General features: G+C 42.9%; 1 protein-coding gene across 1 annotated transcript in view; it reads right to left on the reverse strand.

The window, feature by feature from the left end:
• The window catches only part of ERP44 (endoplasmic reticulum protein 44), a 94,159-nt gene extending 83,783 nt beyond the window's left edge, over positions 1–10,376 (reverse strand). The window contains exon 1 of the mRNA XM_075826889.1: positions 10,187–10,376. Within this exon, the coding sequence (XP_075683004.1) occupies positions 10,187–10,243 (57 nt within the window). The 5' untranslated portion in view covers positions 10,244–10,376. The remainder of the gene's footprint in view (positions 1–10,186) is intronic.
• Positions 10,377–21,503: the final 11,127 nt, after the last annotated feature.

Genomic DNA, 21,503 nt, shown 5'->3' on the forward strand with positions numbered 1-21,503 from the left:
TACTGAAAAGATGATTACAGTACGGGACAGTTGTCCTGCAGAGAGGCAGGGACTCCTAGCATCGTACATAACTATGATGCTAGGAGCCCGGCTCCCTGCACTGAGTTCGGTCCGGGACTTCCGGCTGAAATACGTCCGTCCATTACGGACGTTAATGTGGTCGTGTGAACCCAGCCTAACAGTCAAATTACATATTTTTAACCCCTTCCCGCTCCTTGACGTACTATTACGTCATGGCAGCTGTATCGTTCGCGCTCCATGCCGTAATAGTACGTCTCGGGAGTAACGGCCGTTTCGGCCGTCCTCCCGACACATACAGGAGCTGTGACGCTGCTGTCTTGTTCAGCAGCTGTCACAGCTCCTACAGCGGGGACCGATCGCTGTGTCCCCGCTGATTAACCCCTTAAAAGCCGCGTTCTATAGAGATCGCGGCTTTTTAGGGGTTAAGCTGCCATCGCCGGCCTGCTACGCGATAGCGGCCGGCGATGGTGACTATGGCAACCGGACACCAAACAATGGCGTCCGGCGATGCCATAGACGGAAGCCTAGTGGGTCCTGACAACGTCAGGACCCACTATGCTTGCTGTCAGTGAGTAGCTGACAGTTCTAATACACTGCACTACGCATGTAGTGCAGTGTATTAGAATAGCGATCAGAGCCTCCTGCCCTCATGTCCCCTAGTGGGACAAAGTAATAAAGTTAAAAAAAAGTTAAAAAAAGTTGTGTAAAAATAAGAAAATAAAAGATTTAAAAGTATTAAAAGTAAAAATCCCCCTTTTTCCCTTATCAGTCCTTTATTATTAATAAAAATATATAAACAAACAAATAAACTATACATAATTGGTATCGCCGCGTCCGTAACGGCCTGAACTACAAAATTATTTCATTATTTATCCCGCACGGTGAACGCCGTAAAAAAAATAAATAATAAACCGAACCACAATCACAATTCTTTGGTCACTTCACCTCCCAAAAAATGGAATAAAAAGAGATCAAAAAGTCGCATGTACCGAAAAATGGTACTGATCGAAACTACAGTTCGTTACGCAAAAAATAAGTCCTCGCACGGCTTTATTGATTGAAAAATAAAAACGTTATGGCTCTTAGAATAAGGTAACACAAAAAGTGAATGATTTTTTACAAAACGTATTTTATTGTGCAAACGCCATAAGACATAAAAAAAAAAACTATAAACATCTGGTATCGCCGTAATCGTATCGCCCCGCAGAATAAAGTGAATATGTCATTTATAGCGCACGGTGAACGCTGTAAAAAAAAACGAAAAATAAAACAATCGTACAATTGCTGTTTTTTAGTCACCACGCCACCTAAAAATAGAATAAAAACTGATCAAAAAGCCGCATGCACCCCAAGAAAACTACAATGGATTCCTCAAGGGGTCTAGTTTCCAAATTGGGGTCACTTTTGGGGGGTTCCCAATGTTTTGGCACCACAAGACCTCTTCAAACCGGACATGGTGCCTAATAAAAAAGATGCTTCAAAATCCACTAAGTGCTCCTTTGCTTCGGAGGCCGGTGCTTCAGTCCATTACCGCACTAGGGCCACATGTGGGATATTTCTCAAAACTGCAGAATCTGGGCAATACGTATTAAGTTGCGTTTCTCTGATAAATCCTTTTGTGTTATAAAAAAAAAATGGTATAAAGAGGATTTTCTGACAAAAAAAAAAATGTAAATTTCACCTCTACTTTGCTCTAAATTCCCGTGAAACACCTAAAGGGTTCATAAACTTTCTAAATGCTGTTGTGGATACTTTGAGGGGTCTAGTTTCTAAAATGGGGTGTTTGATAGGTGTTTCTAATATATGGGCCCCTCAAAGCAACTTCAGAACTGAACTGGAACCTAAAAAAATAAATAAATGAGGCAATACTTCGCTTCTTACATTATACTGATAATGAGCCGTGCCCACCCCGAGATGACCCCAGTTTTGACCGTTTGTATAAACGGAGACCCCTATTAGACCGTTCCAGTGCCCGGTTTTCCCCAGCATACACCCCTGAGAAGTGTATTTCTATTGATGAGTCCCTGGTACATTTTAAAGGGAGGGTTCAATTCCGCCAGTACCTGCCGGGTAAGAGGGCAAGGTATGGCGTGAAGATGTATAAGCTGTGAGAGTGCATCAGGGTATACCTACAGGTTTAGGATATATGAAAGAAAGGCCACCCCCAAACCAGACTGCATCCTGGACTACAATAGGTACATGGGAGGGATGGACTTGTCAAATCAAGTCCTGAAGCCCTACAGCGCCATGCGGTGTGGTATAAGAAGCTGGCCGGGCACATCATACAGATGGCATTGTACAATGCGTACATGCTACGTCGATGTGCAGGCCAGACGGGAACTTTCCTGGAATTTCAAGAGGTGATTATCAAGAACCTAATCTTTAGGGACTTAGAAGGGGGGGCACCCAGTACTTCTGGAAGCGAGCCCACACGCATCGTACCAGGGCAACACTTTCCAGGAGAAGTTCCCCAAACTGGCAAGAAGGGAAAAAGTCAAAAGAGGTGCAAAGTCTGCTATAAGAGGGGGTAAGGGAGGACACAATATATCAATGTGACACGTGTCCCGAATAACCAGAGCTCTGTATGAAAGTGTTTTAAAATTTATCATACATCCCTTGGTTTATAATTTACCCCAATTTTACTTACCCTGATGCACTCCACACAGCTTATCCCCCCTCGTCTTTCCCCTCTGGGCCCTGCTGTGTGTCCAGGCAGCTGATAAGAGCCACATGTAGGGTATTGCCATATCCGGGAGAACCCACATTACAGTTTATGGGGTGTAGGTCTCCGGTCAAAATGCTCACTACACATGTAGATGAATGCCTTAAGGGTGTAGTTTTTAAAACGGGGTCACTTCTTGGGGGTTTCAACTGTTCTGGTACCTCAGGGGCTTCTGCATACATGACTTCGCACTAGAAAATCCCCAGTAGGCCAAATGGTGGTCCTTTCCTTCTGAGCCCTCCCATGGGCCCAAATGGCAGTTTATCACAACAAATGGGGTATTGCGGCCCTCAGAACAAATTGCGCAACAGAATGGGGTATTTTGTTTCTTGTGAAAATAAGAAATTTTCAGCCAAAACTACATATTATTTGAAAAAAATAATTTTGTTTTCATTCCCAGCCCAATTCAAATAAGTTCTGTGAAAAAACTATGGGGTCAAAATGGTCACAACACCCATAAATGAAGTCCTTGAGGGGTGTAGTTTCCAAAATGGGGTCATTTGTGGTTGGTTTCTATTGCTTTGATACCTCTGGGGCTCTGCAAATGCGACATGGCACCCGAAAACCAATCCAGCAAAATCTGGACTCCAAAGAACACACAGCGCTCCTTTCCTTCTGAGCCCTCCCATGGGCCCAAACGGCAGTTTATCACCACAAATGGGGTATTGCCGCACTCAGGACAAATTGGGCAACAGAATGGAGTATTTTATTTCTTGTGAAAATAAGAATTTTTGAGCTAAAATGACATATTATTGGAAAAAATATATTTTTTTTTAATTCCCAGCCCAATTCAAATTAGTTCTGTGAAGAAACTATGGAGTCTAAATGGTCACATTACCCATAAATGAATTCCTTGAGGGGTGTAGTTTCCAAAATGGGGTCACTTCTGGTGGGTTTCCATTGCTTTGATACCTCTGGGGCTCTGCAAATGCGACATGGCACCCGAAAACCAAACCAGCAAAATCTGTACTCCAAAGAACACACAGCGCTCCTTCCCTTCTGAGGCCTCCCATGGGCCCAAACGGCAGTTTATTGCCACAAATGGGGTATTGATGCACTCAGGAGAAATTGGGCAACAAAATTGAGTATTTTGTTCCCTGTGAAAATAAGAAATTTTGGTAAAAAATTACATCTTATTGGAAAAAATGTCATTTTTTTAATGTCACAGCCCAATTGAAATAGGTGCTGTGAAAAAACTGTGTGGTCAAAATGCTAACAACCACCATAAATGAATTCCTTGAGGGGTGTAGTTTCCAAAATGGGGTCACTTTTGGTGGGTTTCCATTGCTTTGATACCTCTGAGGCTCTGCAAATGCGACATGGCACCCGAAAACCAATCCAACAAAATCTGGACTCCAACAAACATATAGCGCTCCTTTCCTTCTGAGCCCTCCCATGGGACAAAACGGCAGTTTATCACCACAAATGGGGTATTGCCACACTAAGGACAAATTGGGCAACAAAATGGGGTATTTTGTTCCTTGTGAAAATAAGAAATTTTGATCACAAATGACATTTTATTGGAAAAAATGACATTTTTTTCATTTCAGAGCCCAATTCAAATACGTGCTGTGAAAAAACTGTGCGGTCAAAATGGTAACAACAACCCTAAATGAATTCCTTGAGGGGTGTAGTTTCCAAAATGGGGTCACTATTGGGGGATTCCTACTGTTTTGACACCTCAACACCTCTTCAAACCTGGCATGCTGCCTAAAATATATTCTAATAAAAAAAGAGGACTCAAAATCCACTAGGTGCTTCTTTGCTTCTAGGGCTTGTGTTTTAGTCCACGAGCGCAGTAGGGCCACATGTGGGACATTTCTAAAAACTGCAGAATCTGGACAATACATATTTAGTAGTGTTTCTCTGGTAAAACCTTCTGTGTTACAGAAAAAAAAATGAATAAAATTGAAATTCAGCAAGAAAAATGAAATTTGCAAATTTCACCTCCACTTTGCTTTAATTCCTGTGAAATGCCTGAAGGGTTAAAAAACTTTCTAACTGCTGTTTTGAATACTTTGAGGGGTCTAGTTTTTAAAATGGGGTGTTTTATCAGGGTTTCTAATACATAGGCCCCACAAAGCCACTTCAGAACTCAAGAGGTACCTTAAAAAAAAGGCTTTTGAAATTTTCTTAAAAATATGAGAAATTGCTGTTTATGTTCTAAGCCTTGTAACGTCCAAGAAAAATAAAAAAAAATGTTCAAAAAACGATGCCAATCTAAAGTAGACATATGGGAAATGTGAACTAGTAACTATTTTGGGTGGTATAACCCGTCTGTTTTACAAGCAGATGCATTTAAATTCTGAAAAATGCAATTTTTTCAAAATTTTCTCTACATTTTGCAATTTTTCACCAATAAACACTGAATATATCGACCAAATTTTACCACGAACATGAAGCCCAATGTGTCACGAGAAAACAATCTCAGAATCGCTTGGGTAGGTTTAAGCATTCCGACGTTATTACCACATAAAGTGAAATATGTCAGATTTGAAAAATGGGCTCTGAGCCTTAAGGCCAAAACTAGGCTGCGTCCTTAAGGGGTTAATGAACATTTAAAAAAACAAAACAAAAAATAAATTAAAAATTAACATAACTGGTATCGACGCGTCCGTCAAAGTCCAAACTATTACAATATACCATTGTTTAACTCGCATGGTGAACGCTGTAAAAAATAAAAGAATTTAAAACGCCAAGATAGCAGTTTTTGGTCACCTTAGCTCTCCAAAAATATGTTATAAAAAGTGATCAAAAAGTTGTATGTTCAAAAAAAACGGTACCAATAAAAACTACAGCTCGTCCCGCAAAAAATAAGCCCTCACACCGCTCAATAAATGAGAAAAAAAAGTTATGGCTCTTGGAATGTGGTGAAACAATTTTTTTTTTAATTTAAACAAAAAAAAAAAAAATATATATATATATATATATATATATATATATAAATTTGGTATCGCCGTAATCGTATTGAGTCGAGGAAAAATAAAGATGTCGTTTACCGCGCCGTGAAAGCCCAAAAAACAATGATTCCTCCAGCCTGCAAAGATTTTTATTTTCAGTTTCCCAGTACATTAAATGGTTGTTTTAATGGTTTCAATAGAAACTACAACTCCACCCGCAAAAAATAAGCCCCCACTCTATTGACCGAAAAATGAAAAAAAAGTTATGCTTCTTGGAAAGTGGGGAGGGAAAAACGAAAAACATTTATGACCACATGTGGGGTATAGCCATACTCAGGAGAAATTGCTTTACAAATGTTGGGCGGCTTTTTCCACCTTTATCTTTTGTGAAAATGAAAAAAAATGCAACATTTTAGTGAAAAAAATGCTGATATTCATTTTCACTGCCTAATTCTAATAAATTCTACAAAAGACCTGTGTGGTCTAAATGCTCACTGTACCCCTAGATAGATTCCTTAAGGGGTGTCGTTTCCCAGATGGGGTCAGATTTGGGGTGTTTCCACTGTTTGTCACTCAGGGGCTTTGCAAATGCGACATGGCACCGAAAACCATTCCTGCTAAATTTGAGATCGAAAAGCCAAATAGCGCTCCAGCCATTCTGAGCCCTGCCGTGTGTCCAAACAGCAGTTTATTACCACATATGGGGTGTTGCCATAATCGGGAGAAATTGCTTCACAAATGTTCGGGTTCTTTTTCTCCTTTATTCCTAGTAAAAATTTAAACATTTCTATGTTTTTTTAGAAAAAAAGTAGGACTTTTTCATTTTCATGGCCGAATTCCACTAAATTCAGCAGAAAAACCTGTGGGGTCAAAATGCTCACGGTACCCCTGGAAAAATGTATTGAAGGGTGTAGTTTCCAAGTTGGGGCAACATTTGGGGGGGGGTTCCACTGTTTTGGCCCAACAAGACCTCCTCAAACCTGACACGGTGCCTAAAATATATTGTAAAAAAAAAATAAAAAAAATAAAAAAAAGAAGGCCCCAAAATCCACTAGGTGCTCCTTTGCTTCGGAGGCCGGTGCTTCAGTCCATTACCGCACTAGGGCCACATGTGGGATATTTCTAAAAACTGCAGAATCTGGGCAATAAATATTGAGTTGCGTTTCTCTCGTAATACTTTGTGTTACAGAAAAAAAAACGTATTACAAATTCATTTCGGCAATAAAAAATTTAATTTGTGAATTTCCCCTCTACTTTGCTATAATTCCTGTGAAACGCCTAAAGGGTTAAAAGGGGTTGAAATGCAGCGCTTCTCTTTTAGTGTATTAGTGCACTGTGAATATAGTTTTCTTGATTAAAAATATGTCTAGTAACATTACGCCCTATTGTTTACCTTTGGAGGTTTGTTTACCGCAGTATGTTAGTTTCCGTTCTCTTCCTGTGTTTCTCCTCCCAGGGGACTTACTCCAACCAACCCTTGCAATAACAGAGCATGCGTGTTGGACAACGAGTGTGTCAACCACACATGCTCTAAATAGGAGGAAATTTCACTACACATAAACACGTGGTACAGTTACGTCATACGTGAGGTGACCGTACACTGAGAACAGGAACTTGGAGCTGATGGATGGGTCTGGGGAGGAAGTTGGAATTTCGGGTTAGCAAGCGGTCACATGACTAAGGTCAAGCCCTGAACCAGGGGAAGCCCGTGACATCACTTTCCATATATGGACAGTGATGTCAGGGGCTTTCAACTATGGAGTCCCTGGGCAGAGCACCACAAGCCCTCTGGCTGGTGACTCCTGTCTTCAGAAAGCCCTTTGCATGTCTGACATGCAGGATCCACCTGTTATCGATCACATCTAAGTTACGAAGTTAGATGTGACCAGTAACCGCTCGATCCTGCGTGTCATGCAGGACCCACTGACACTGAACAAGTTAGTTCCCCTAACCTAGCGGATACAGGTTTAAGCGCTAGATACAGCTGCTCTGTATACAGATACAAAGCAGCTGTATCTTAAAAAGTAAAAATAACTTAAAACGTGCACACAGACTTTAACTGAACTCTGAGACCTTGTTCACAGTGTAGTATAGGGGCCAGGTCACACAGAGCTTCCTGACGCAGAAACCTCATCAGAATCAGCACCAAAAAACATCCAAAACCACCTCCCATGGATTTCAGTGGGAGGCGAAGGTGTTTTGACCCGCGACGGCTTATACGGCATGTTCTTTCTTGCCACGGTTCTGCCTCTGACCACCCATTGAAATCAATGGAAGGCAGAGAAAGCGTTTTTCCCAGCGTTTATTGCCCGCAGCCCTCAATGGCCGTGGGCGAAAAACGCCACAAAAACCGCGGCAAGAAAGTGCAGACAGTTCAAAATCTGCAGATTTTTTTTCCGCCTGCAAATTCCTAAGTGTGAACAGGGCCTATGGGATCATGCATGTAGGCACTCCACGTGCCATAGTGCGGAGACTCTGTGAGCCGCCTTATTGTAACCTAGAAACAACACGTCTAGGGTAGAATAGCTGTGTAACGTGGCTTGGGATGGAGCACGCCACAATTAGTTTTCTTGCAGATTCATAACGTAGCTGTATGAAATCACGCAGACGTACAGTATGGTATTACTCTATGTATCAGTACAACACAACATAAGTAGTAAAGCCACATGCACGAGACCTAAGGATTTCCTTCATGCTTTTCCTTCGTTAGGGATCCACTTCTGGTTTCGCCTTAAAGAGGCTCTGTCACCACATTATAAGTGCCCTATCTCCTACATAAGGAGATCGGCGCTATAATGTAGGTGACAGCAGTGCTTTTTTTATTTAGAAAAACAATCTATTTTTACATTAGTTTCTTAATGCCCAACTGGGCGTGTTTTTACTTTAGAGCAAGTGGGCGTTGTAGAGGAGTGTATGACGCTGACCAATCAGCGTCATACAGTTCTCTCAATTCATTTAGGCAGCGCATAGTGACACTGCGTTGTTCGCTATGTGCTGTCTTAGGCCCCATGCATACGACCATGCCCGCAATCACGGCCCACGATTGCGGGCACGGCCGGCCGCTGACTGACAGACGCATTTTCGGGCCGTGCTCCCATACAAAGTATGGGAGCACGGCCCGCAAAATGCGAAAGAATGGACATGTTCCGGGAATTATGGAACATTTCCACGGCACGGACACCCTTCCGTAGTGCTACAGAAAGGTGTCAGTGTTCAATGAAAGTGAATGGCTTCGTTTTTGCGGACCGCAATTGCGGTCCGCAAAAACTGAGTTTTTTTACGGTCGTGTGCATGGGGCCTTATACTGACATATTAACGTTACTGAAGTGTTTAGACAGTGCAGTGTCACTATGCGCTGCCTAAATGAATGGAGAGGAGTGCATGATGCCGATTGGTCAGCGTCATACACTCCTGTACAACGCCCACTTGGTCTAAAGTAAAAAACACGCCCACTTGGTCTAAAGTAAAAACACGCCCACTTGGGCATTAAGAAATGAATTCGAATAAAGCTAAAAATCGCTCATAAAGTGGCAAAAATAGATAGTTTTTCTAAATAAAAAGCATTACTGTCACCTACATTATAGCGCGATCTCCTTATGTAGGAGATAGAGAACTTATAATGTGGTGACAGAGTCTCTGTCACCACATTATAAGTGCCCTATCTCCTACATAAATGTAATCGGCGCTGTAATGTAGGTGACAGTAATGCTTTTTATTTAGAAAAACGATCGAAAGCGAAAAACAAACCCAGAAGTCATTAGCATAAATCTAAAATAGGTCATAACTTGGTCCAAATTGATAGTTTTTCTAAATAAAAACACTTATCTACATTACAGCGCCGATCACATTATGTAGGAGATAGGGCACTTATAATCTGGTGACAGAGCCTCTTAAACAAAAACAAAAAAAAACGCACTGCATGAACCTGACCAACTAAGAAATTAACTCTGCCCATACACTATTTATAGATACTAGCACTGTGTGTCACAGCCATTGAAGAGACCCTTCAGTATAGGTGTTTAGTTCAACATTCCACCGCTGGACCTCCTCAGCTTTACAGAGTCGCTATATACGTCCCTTGGTGATATAAATAAAACACGAGAAGCTGCAGCCAGTCTCAACGCCCCGCATACAACCAGCACTACCCGAGCGTAGAGCCGGTGCAGCACCGAGTTCCGGGTTATCAGCCAATCACATGGAGACACAACACAGGACTCCAGAGAACCGGACTGTGATTGGTCGGAGGAGTCGAGGGAACCACTGTGAGACTAGGGACCGGGGGTTGCGTTGGGCCCGGGGAGTGTGGCTGTGTGATTTTAGCCATGATATCCAAGAATATGCGGCGTAGGAACAAGCCTAACGCCGCAATACAGCGCAGTGCACGCCGGGAGGTCGTGAAAATAGACCAGTACTATAGCGTGCTGTCAGGTGAAACTGCAACGCTGAACGGACACGGTCACATACAAGCAGGAAACCCCGCACACACAGCGAAATGGAAGGCAGAGCTCTGTTATTAAATTCTCGTGAAAATCAGGTCACTTACCAAAAGAACTAGGACGCAGGCCGGGTCACTGAGAGGCAGGAAAATGGCGTGTCTCATGGTCAATATGCCTGAGGAAGCAGCGGGGGCTCTGCAGTTCACACACTTTACACCATAGATTTCTCCAGCCTGCTAGATTGGTAACGACTAGTTCCTATAGAGCTGGAGGATCTTGATGACATCATGGTCACGTGACAAGCCCATAAGTGACGTAGCTTCCCTTTTGCCCGCCCATTTCGAATTAGCAATGTGGTAGAACGAGACGAGTCCGTTCTGATGGCTTTGCTTCGTTTTCTAAGGTGTGAAGACGTGCACATGTTAAAGTTGGTTACAACAATTTGAAGTTAACCTGTGGCGGTGCGGTTATCTGGTTTCCTCCACCATTTTTCTATTTAGACTTGAGGTTGGTTTCATAATAAAGTAAAATATCTCCAAACAGTCCCTGCTTTTGACTCAAATCCCCATGTCCTTATTTTCTCCTTAACCCCTTAATGATCCGGCCTGTGTGTCACTTAACCCCTTCCCGCCGCAACCATTTTTCACTTTTGTTCTTTCCTCCCACCTACCAAAAGCCGTAACTTTTTTAATATTTTCCTATCAATATTGCCGTATGAGGGCTTGTTGTTTGCAAAACGAGTTGTAGATTTTCCCAGCACCCTTTATTGTACCATATAATGTAGTGGGAAACTGGGAAAAAATATTTGTGGGGCGGAATAGGCAAAAAAAACAGTGATTCCTCAATATTTTGGGTGGTTTTGTTTTTATGGCGTTCACCGTATGGTAAAAACGGCATGTTAAGTATTCTGCGGGTCAATACGATGACAGCGATACCAAATTTATAAAGGTTTTTTTATATATTTTACTACTTTTACAAGGAAAAAACTCATTATTAACCGCTCCCCGACATTTGTCGTAAGTATACGTCAGGGAAAGCCAGTGCTTCCCGCAAAATGTCGTATACTTACGACAAATTGATGGCACCGGCTCAGAATCTGAGTCGGTGCCATCATCCCCGGATGTCAGCTGTATCTGACAGCTGACACCCTGCTGTAATGGCGGGGACTGAAAGCTTCGATCCCTGCCATTAACCCCTTAAAGTGTAGCTAAACGTTTGACAAACTTCTGACGTGTCAGAAGTTTGGATTAGTGGGGGTCCGAGCACGGAGACCCCCACCAATCGCTAGAACAAAGCAGCTGAAGCATTCATGTGTGAGCGCTCAGCTGCTTCGTGTCTGTTCGGCTGTTTCCGGAAATAAATGTATAGTGTACGGACTCAATAGAAAGTCTATGAGCTCGTACTCCGATACATCGGCTTTCCGGAAAAAGCCAAACCGACACAAAGTGGCTGAGTGCTCACATGAACGCTTCAGCTGCTTCGTTCTAGCGATTGGTGGGGGTCTCAGTGCTCGGACCCCCACTAATCCAAACTTCTGACACGTCTGAAGTTTGTCAAACGTTTAGCTACACTTTAAATGCAGCGGTCAAAAGCGATCGCTGCATTTAAAGAGGCTCTGTCACCAGATTCTGAAACCCCTATCTGCTATTGCAGGTGATCGGCGCTGCAATGTAGATTACAGTAACGTGTTTTTGTTTTTTTTTAAAAACGTTCATTTTTGGCCAAGTTATGAGCTATTTTATATATATGCAAATGAGGTTTGAAATGGACAACTGGGCGTGTTTTTTTTCGTATGTCCAACTGGGCGTGTATTGTGTTTTTAACTGGGCGTGTTTACGTGTGTGATGCTGACCAATCAGTGACCAGTCAGCGTCATACACTCCTCTCCATTCATTTGCACAGCACATAGTGTCCTTACTAGAACGATGTGCAGCCACATACACAAGTGTCCTGATAATGAATACACATGACCATCCAGCCTGGACTTCATGTGTATTCAGAATCCTGACACTTCTGAATCTTTTCTGTGAGATTTCCAGCAAGGGAAACGAAATCTCGTTTACCTCGTAATCTTGCGAGATTATGCGTGGCTTGTTGTAATCTCACAGAAAGGATTCAGAAGTGTCAGGATTCTGAAAAAAACGTTACTGTTATCTACATTGCAGCGCCGATCACATGCAATGATAGGGATTTGAGAATCTGGTGACAGAGCCTCTTTAAGGTGTTTGCAGCTCATCGGCACCCTAGCAATGAAGTCGCCGGAGTGTCGGTGGCTGCAATGGCAACCGGAGGCCTAATAGTAATTTTATTGTGCAAAAAGTTGTAAAACATAAAAAGTACTATAAATTTGGTATCGCCAGAATCGTACTAACCCGCAGATGTTAAAGAGGCTCTGTCACCAGATTTTCAAACCCCTATCTCCTATTGCAGCAGATCGGCGCTGCAATGTAGATAACAGTAACGTTTTTTTTTTTCAAAAACGAGCATTTTTGGCCAAGTTATGACCATTTTTATATTTATGCAAATGAGCCTTTCTTAAGTACAACTGGGTGTGTTTAAAGTTATGTCCAAGTGGGCGTGTATTGTGTGTGTACATCTGGGTGTGTTTACTTGTTTTACTAGCTGGGCGTTGTGAATAGAAGTGTATGATGCTGACGAATCAGCATCATCTACTTCTCTTCGTTACCACCCAGCTTCTGGCAGTTCACAGACACACAGCGTGTCCTCACGAGATCACGCTGTGACGTCACTCACTTCCTCCCACAGGAACTTCATCGCGTCGGATGAGCGAGGACACGCTGTGTGTCTGTGAACTGCCAGAAGCTGGGTGGTAACGAAGAGAAGTGGATGATGCTGCATCATACACTTCTATTCACAACGCCCAGCTAGTAAAACAAGTAAAAACGCCCAGATGTACACACACAATACACACCCACTTGGACATAACTTTAAACACGCCCAGTTGTACTTAAGAAAGGCTCATTTGCATAAATATAAAAATGGTCATAACTTGGCCAAAAATGCTTGTTTTTGGAAAAAAAAACGTTACTGTTATCTACATTGCAGCGCCGATCTGCTGCAATAGGAGATAGGGGTTTGAAAATCTGGTGAGAGAGCCTCTTTAACAAGTATTTATAACGCATGGTGAACGCTGTATAAAAAAAACTATGCCAGAATTGCTGTTTTTTGGTCACCTTGCCTCCCAAAAAATAGGATAAAAAGTGATCAAAAACTCGCATGTACCCCAAAATGGTACCAATAATAACTACAGCTCGTCCCACAAAAAAAACAGCCCTCATGCCACTATGTCTATGAAAAGATAAAATTAGTTAAAGAGGCTCTGTCACCAGATTATAAGTGTCCTATCTCCTACATAATCTGATCGGCGCTGGAATGTAGATAACAGCAGTGGTTTTTGTTTTGAAAAACGATCATTTTTGAGCAAGTTATGAGCAATTTTAGATTTAGTTTCTTAATGCCCAACTGGGCGTGTTTTTACTTTTGACCAAGTGGGTGTTGTAAAGAAGTGTATGAGGCTGACCAATCAGTGACCAATCAGTGACATACACTTCTCATTGTTCCAGCCCAGCATGATCCACAGCACAGTGAGATTGTGCAGTGAAAGAAACGCCAAACAAAACTACTACCAAGCAAAATCCACGCTCCAAAAGCCAAATGGTGCTCCCTCCCTTCTGAGCCCTACAGTGTGCCCAAACAGGAGTTTACTTCCATATATATGGCATCGCCATACCCGGAAGAAGCCTTTTAACAATTTTTCTCCAGTGGCATAAGCTGGGCATGACATATTCACCACTGAAATGGCATATCTGGGGAAATTTTTTTACTTTGTACCATCTGCAGCGCAATCATTTATGGAAAAGACCTGTGGGGTGAAAATGCTCACTACACCCCTTAATAAATGCCTTGAGGGATGTAGTTTCCAAAATGGGGTCACTACTCAGTTTTTTTTTTATTATTTCACATCAGAACCCCACAATTGTGAACCAATACTTTGTAAGTTGCCAAATTAGGCCTCAATTTCCCATGGTACTCTCTCACTCCTGAGCCCTGTCGAATGACTAGGCAAAAGATTAGGGCCACATGTAGGATGTTTCTAAAACCAGGAAACGCAGCATAATAATTAGAGAGCTGTCTTTTTATGGTGGCACAAGCTGGGCACCACATATTGGTATAGCTATGTAAAAAATACAATTTTCACTCTGCAACATCGAGTGCACACTAATTCCTGCAAAACACCTGCGGGGTTAACATGCCCACTACTTCCCTAGGTGAATACCTTGAGGGGTGTCGTTTCCAAAATGGGGTCACTTCTGGGGGCGGGGTTTGCACTGTTAGACCTTCAACTGGTATTTGGTCCCACAGGGGCTTTGCAAATGCTACATAACGACCAGAAACGAATCCAGCAAAATCTACACTCCAAAAGCCAAATGGCGCTCCTTCTCTTCTGATCCTTGCCGTGTGCCTAAACAGCAGTTTATTACCACATATGGGGTATTGCTGTACTCGGGATAAATTGCTTTACAAATGTTGGGGTTCTTTTTTTCCTTTATTTGTTGAGAAAATGAAAAATTTTGAGCTAAAGCTAGGTCTTATTGAAGAAAAAGTATTGTTTTTATTTTCACTGCCCAATTCTAATAAAATCTATGAAACCCCTGTGGGGTCAAAATTCTCACTACACCCCTAGATGAATTCCTTAAGGGTTTTAGTTTCCTAAATGGAGTCACTTTTTTTGCGTTTTTACTGTTTTGGGCCCTCAGGGCCTTTGCAAATGTGACGTGTCCTCCGCAAACCATTCCTGCTAAATTTGAGCTACAAAAGCCAAATGGTGCTCTTTCCCTTCTGAGCCCTGCCGTGTGTCCAAACAGCCGTTTATGACCACATGTGGGGTATTTTCTTACTCGGGAGAAATTGCTTTACAAATGTTGCGGTGCTTTTTCTCTTTTAGTCCTTGTGGAAATGAGAAAAAATTAGCTAAACCTATATTTTCTTTGAAAGAATGTAGATTTTCATTTTCACGGCCTAGTTCCAATAATTTCTGCAATAAACCTTTAGAGTCAAAATGCTCACTATATCCCTAGATAATTTCCTTGAGGGGTCTAGTTTCACAAATAGGGTCACTTTTGGGGGATTTCCACTGTTTTTGCACCGCAAGAGCCCTTCAAACCTGACAAGGTGCTTAAAATATATTCTAATAAAAAAGAGGCCCAAAATCCACGAGGTGCTCCTTTGCTTCTGAGCCCTGTTCTTTAGTCCATAAGCACACTAGGGCCACATGTGGGATATTTCCAAGAAACTGCAGAATCTTGGCATTAAATATTGAGTTGCTTTTCTCTGGTAAAACTTTGTGTTACAAAAAAATTTACTAAAAATTAATTTCTGCAAAAAAAAAATTACATTTGTAAATTTCACATCTACTTTGCTTTAATTCCTGTGAAACCTCTAAAGGGTTAAGAAACTTTCTAAATCCTGTTTTGGATACTATGAGGAGTGCAGTTTTTAAAATGGGGTGATTTATAGTGGGTTTATAATATATAAGCCCTTCAAAGCCACTTCAGAACTTTTCAAAAAAGGCTTTTGAAATTTTCTTGAAAATATCAGAAGTTGCTGCTAAAGTTCTAAGCCTTGTAACGTACTAGAAAAATAAAAGGATATTCAAAAAAGAATGCCAACATAAGGCTTTATTCAAATGAACGGGAAAAACGGCTGTGCAAAGCGCGTGATATGCACGCGCGTTGCACGGACCTATATTAGTCTATGGGGCCGTGCAGACATGTCCGTGAGTTTTACTCAGCGTGAGTCCGCTGAAAAAAAGTCACGACATGTCCGTTCTTTGGGCGTTTTTCGCGCATCACGCACCCATTGAAGTCAATGGGTGCGTGAAAACCACGCATGTCGCAAGGAAGCACTTCCGTGCGAACAGCGTGATTCGCGCAACAGCTGTCAAAAGGATGAATGAAAACAGAAAAGCACCACGTGCTTTTCTGTTTACAAACATCCAAATGGAGTGTCATAATGATGGCGGCTGCGCGAAAAGCATGCAGCCGCGCATCATATGCTGCTGCCACACGGAGCTGTTAAGTGGCTTTTGCGCAGGCAAAAACGCCATGCTCGTGTGAATCCAGCCTAAAGTAGATATATGGGAAATGTTAACTAGTAACAATTTTGTGTGGTATTACTATCTGTCTGACAGGCAGATACATTTAAATTTATAAAAATGCAAATTTTTGCAAATTTTCTCTAAATTATGGTGTTTTTCACAAATAAACACTGAATGTGTCGACCAGATTTCACGAGAAAACAGTCTCAGAATGACTTGAAAAAATAAAAGCATTTCAAGGTTATTACCACATAAAGTGACACATGTCAGATTTGAAAAAATTGACCTGGTCCGTAAGGCCAAAAGAGGCTGTGTCCTTAAGGGGTTAAAGAGGCTCTGTCACCACATTATAAATGCCCTATTGTAAAGGATCTGCCAGACACAGCTTCTGTGTCGACGCCTGTGGGTAATCAGTCTGCACCTCCTCCTAAGTCTGAGAGAGTGACTCCATCTTCTACCAGTCAGGCTGGGAGGCTTAGGAGTGGGAGAGCCTATCACAGCCTGGCCAGACGGAGCTAGCTCCCGCCCTCTGTCTATTTATACCTTCACTTCCTGGTCCTCCAGTGCCTGTGATTCTGCCTGTTTCCTGGCTCTGCTGCTTGAACTATTTGTCCTCTGCTTCATTTTGACACTGGCTTACTGACTACTGCGTTTGGTACCTCGTACACTCCTGGTTTGACTCGGCTCGTTCACTACTCTCCTGCTCTGCGTTTGGTACCTCGTACATTCCTGGTTTAACTCGGCTCGTTCACCACTCTCGTTGCTTACGGTGCTGCCATGAGCAACTGCCCCATTTCCCTAGCTTCTGTGTACCCTTGTCTGTTTGTCTGTCGTGCACTTATTGAGCGTAGGGACCGTCGCCCAGTTGTACGCCGTCGCCTAGGACGGACCGTTGCAAGTAGGCAGGGACTGAGTGGCGGGTAGATTAGGGCTCACCTGTCGGTCTCCCTACCCCGGCATTACACCTATCTTGTACATAATGTGATCGGCGCTGTAATGTAGATTACAGCAGTGTTTTTTATTTAGAAAAACTATCATTTTTGACTTACGACCTATTTTAGCTTTATTCTAATGACTTTCTTAATGGACAACTGGGCGTGTTTTACTTTTTGGCCAAGTGGGCGTTGTGGAAAGAAGTGTATGACGCTGACCAATCAGTGACCAATCAGCGTCATACACTTCTCTCCATTCATTTACACTGCACATAGCGATATAGCTATATCGCTATGTGCAGCCACATACACAAACACTAATGTTACTGCAGTGTCCTGACAGTGAATAGAGATCAATACCAGCCAGGACGGGATGTCTATTCAGAATCCTGACACTTCGCTAAAGTTTCTGTGAGATTTACAGCAAGGCAAGCGTAATCTCGTATTAAATGACAGTTTACAGCGTAATCTCGCGAGATTACGCTTGCCTTGCTGTAAATCTCACACAAACGTTAGCGAAGTCTCAGGATTCTGAATAGACATAACGTTCTGGCTGGAGGTAATGTATATTCGTTGTCAGGACACTGCAGTAAAGTTAGTGTGTGTATGTGGCTGCACATAGTGATATAGCCATATTACTATGTGCTGTGTAAATGAATGGAGAGAAGTGTATGATGCTGATTGGTCACTGATTGGTCAGCGTCATACACTTCTTTCCACAACGCCCACTTGGCCAAAAAGTAAAACACGCCCAGTTGTCCATTAAGAAATTCATTAGCATGAAAGTGAATCATACAAATGGGTCATATTTCCGTCAAAAATTATCGTTTTTCTAAATAAAAAACTCTGCTGTAATCTACATTACAGTGCCGATCACATCATGTACAAGATATGGCACTTATAATGTGGTGACAGAGACTCTTTAAGCAGAGCAGTAGATAAATCCACTGATAGAGAGGTTTTGGTCAAGAACCTGATGAGATCAAATACCTCCGATCAGAATTTATCCACTACAGGGCAATCCCAAGAATGGAAAAGGGTACCTATGCCTCCACACTGTCTAAATCAACCTGGGTCAGAGGAGGAATGGATCTTAGACAGTTTGGACGGAACCATGTACCATCTAAGCATAACTTTATATCCTGCTTCTATTAAAGATGTGTTAGTGGAAACCTTGGAGAGTTGGTATGCCATATCTCTCCACTGGTTCAGGTCTAACTCCCTCCCAAGTTCTGATTCCCATTTAATTATGTAAGGTCATTTATTGCTGGGAGTAACCAACCTAGAATAAATACATGATATCTTACCTCAAGAGTGATCATAGTGGAGACATCTTCAAATGTATGCTTCCATGATAGCAAGAACTGTTAGAGTTGGTCATGTCTCAGGAATTCAGGAGGATGGGAGGGAGTGCGAGTCCTGAAATTTTTTTAGAGTTTTCATATTACGTCTTACAAAAAAGTCCTTAATCATATAAAATCCCTTATTTATCCAACGCTGAAATGCACGTTTCTACAACATGGGCAGGGCCGCACCTGCCATGAGGCGAGGCGAGCTTCTGGCCTCAGGTGGCAGGGTACAGCATTTCTAAGAGGGCGGCACAGCAGCTAAGAACTGCTGTCTGACTGTAATAGCAGCTGTAGTCTGTGCTGCTATCTAACAAAACTCCCTGTGCTACTTTACTCTCGCCCTCCAGCCCCCTTCCCTACTCTTCACACCTCCCCTCCTGCTGCTGTTACTAGTCGGGACATGAGGGAGGGGGAGGGGAGACTGTCTGGGGGCACTGTGTCAGGCTGTGGGAAGGAGAAATGCTGGAATGAAGGCTCTCACCCCATAAAGCTGCTGAACTCCCTTCACAAATATCCTACATAAAAAGTAAGTGCATGTGTGTTTACAATGTGTACTTTATATGTGTATAATGTGTGCATGTAATGTGCATATTCGCGTGTCTGTGATGTGTACATGTGTGTGTATATATAGTGTGTCGTGTATATATAGTGCGTGTGTGTGATGTGTATATATAGTGTGTGTGATGTGTATATATAGTCTGTCATGTGTACACACACACACATATATATATATATATATATATATATATATATAGAAAGGCAGAAAGCAGCAGCACTCACAAAAAACTGTCGTATGGGTGCCCAGCTAGTCGTGCTGATCCTTTCTCTTTATATATATATATATATATATATATATATTAGTGTGTGATGTGTACATGTGTTTATATATAGTGTGTCGTGTGTGTATATATAGTGTATGTGTGATGTGTACGTGTATGTATGTATGTATATATATATATATATATATAGTGTGTTTCATGTGTGTGTGTGTGTGTGTATATATATATATGTGTGTGTGTGATGTGTACATGTGTTTATACATAGTGTGTGTGATGTGTACATGTGTGTGTGTATGTTTGTATATATAGTGTTTTTGTGAAGGATTTGCCTGACACAGCTTCTGTGTAGACGCCCGCGGTTAGTCAGCCTGCATCTGTTCCTAGGTCTGCTAGAGTGACTCGATCTGCTACCAACTCAGGCTGGTAGGCTGAGAAGTGGGAGAGCCTATCTCAGCCTGGCCAGACGGTTCTAGCTCCCGCCCTTGGTCTACTTATACCTTCATTTGCTGCTTGTCCTTTGTCTGTGATTCTCTTGTTTCCTGGCTCTGCTGTTCCTGCTGTTACCATTGACCTCTGCTTCATATTGACCCTGGCTTGACTGACTATTCTCCTGCTCTGCATTTGTTACCACGTACACTCCTGGTTTGACTCGGCTCGTCCACTACTCTGTTACTCACGGGTTTGCCGTGGGCAACTGCCCCTCATTCCTTTGCTTTTGTGTTCCCTTGTCTTGTTTGGCTGTCGTGCACATATTGAGCGTAGGGACCGTCGCCCAGTTGTACGCCATCGCCTAGGACGGACTGTGCAAGTAGGCAGGGACTGAGTGGCGGGTAGATTAGGGCTCACCTGTCTGTCTCCCTACCTTGACATTACATAATCACAGGCCACTATACCTTTTCTACCCTGGTCCCTGACACACTATGGACCTCCTTGAGGCCCTGGCTCAGCAAATGCAGGGTCTCTCTCTACAAGTCCAAGACCTGGCTCAGAGGTGCAACCAGCGTGATGCTACTCAGGTAGTGCCCTCCACCCCACCTCAAGTTGCCTGACCGGTTCTCAGGGGACCGGAAGTCTTTTTTCTCCTTTCGGGAAAGTTGTAGGCTCTATTTCCGTTTAAGGCCCCACTCCTCAGGTTCTGAGAGCCAGTGAGTGGGTATAATTATGTCCCGGCTCCAGGACTGCCCCCAGGAATGGGCCTTCTCCTTGGCCCCTGACGCCCCTGAACTCTCTTCTGTTGACCTTTTTTTTTCGGCTCTCGGACTCATCTATGACGAGACTGACAAGACTGCCTTTGCCGAGAGTCAGCTGGTGACCTTACGTCAGGGTAAGAGACCCGTTGAGGAGTACTGCTCTGACTTTAGGAAGTGGCGTGTAGCTTCTCGGTGGAATGACCCTGCCTTGACGTGCCAGTTTAGATTGGGTCTGTCGAACGCTCTAAAAGACCTATTAGTTAGTTATCCCTCTTCTGACTCTCTAGATCAGGTTATGGCTTTAGCGGTACGTCTTGACCGACGTCTCAGGGAACGATGCCTTGAACGTTTTTGTGCATTCTCCTCTGGCTCCCCTATGATGGCCCCCGAGACTCCATTGCTTCGTTCTTCCACGGAAAACCCGGATGAACCAATGCAACTCGGGGCCTCCGTATCTCCCCAACAACGTAGAGAGTTTCGCAGGAAGAATGGTCTCTGCTTCTACTGTGGGGATTGCAAGCATCAAGTGAACGAATGTCCTAGAAGTAAGAATAAGCAGCCGGAAAACTTCCGCGCTTAAATGACCATCGGGGAGGTCGCTTGGGCGCACAGGTATTTCCCGTATACATGAAACCTAATAAGATCTTGCTTCCCTTTCAGGTCTCTTTTTGCGGTAGGTCTGCCACCGGCAGTGCCTTCGTGGATTCAGGGACTTCTGCTAATATTGTGTCTGTGGAATTTGCTATGTCTCTAGCCATGCCATTGATTGATTTGCCTAAACCTGTCCCGATAGTGGGTATCGACTCCACCCCACTTGCTAATGGTTATTTCACACAGCATACCCCTGTTTTTGAACTCATTGTGGGCTCCATTCATTTTGAGCAGTGTTTGGTGTTGGTGATGCAGGGATTATCGTCCGATTTGGTTTTAGACCTTCCTTGGTTGCAGGTGCATAATCCCACGTTTTTACTGGAATACCTGGGATCTTACTAAATGGGGTAATGAATGCATGACGTCCTGTTTTTCTATTAATTTGCTTTCTCTCGCTGAGGAGGT

Source organism: Rhinoderma darwinii, chromosome 5, assembly GCF_050947455.1.
Source record: "Rhinoderma darwinii isolate aRhiDar2 chromosome 5, aRhiDar2.hap1, whole genome shotgun sequence".
NCBI classification, from domain to species: Eukaryota; Metazoa; Chordata; class Amphibia; order Anura; family Rhinodermatidae; genus Rhinoderma; species Rhinoderma darwinii.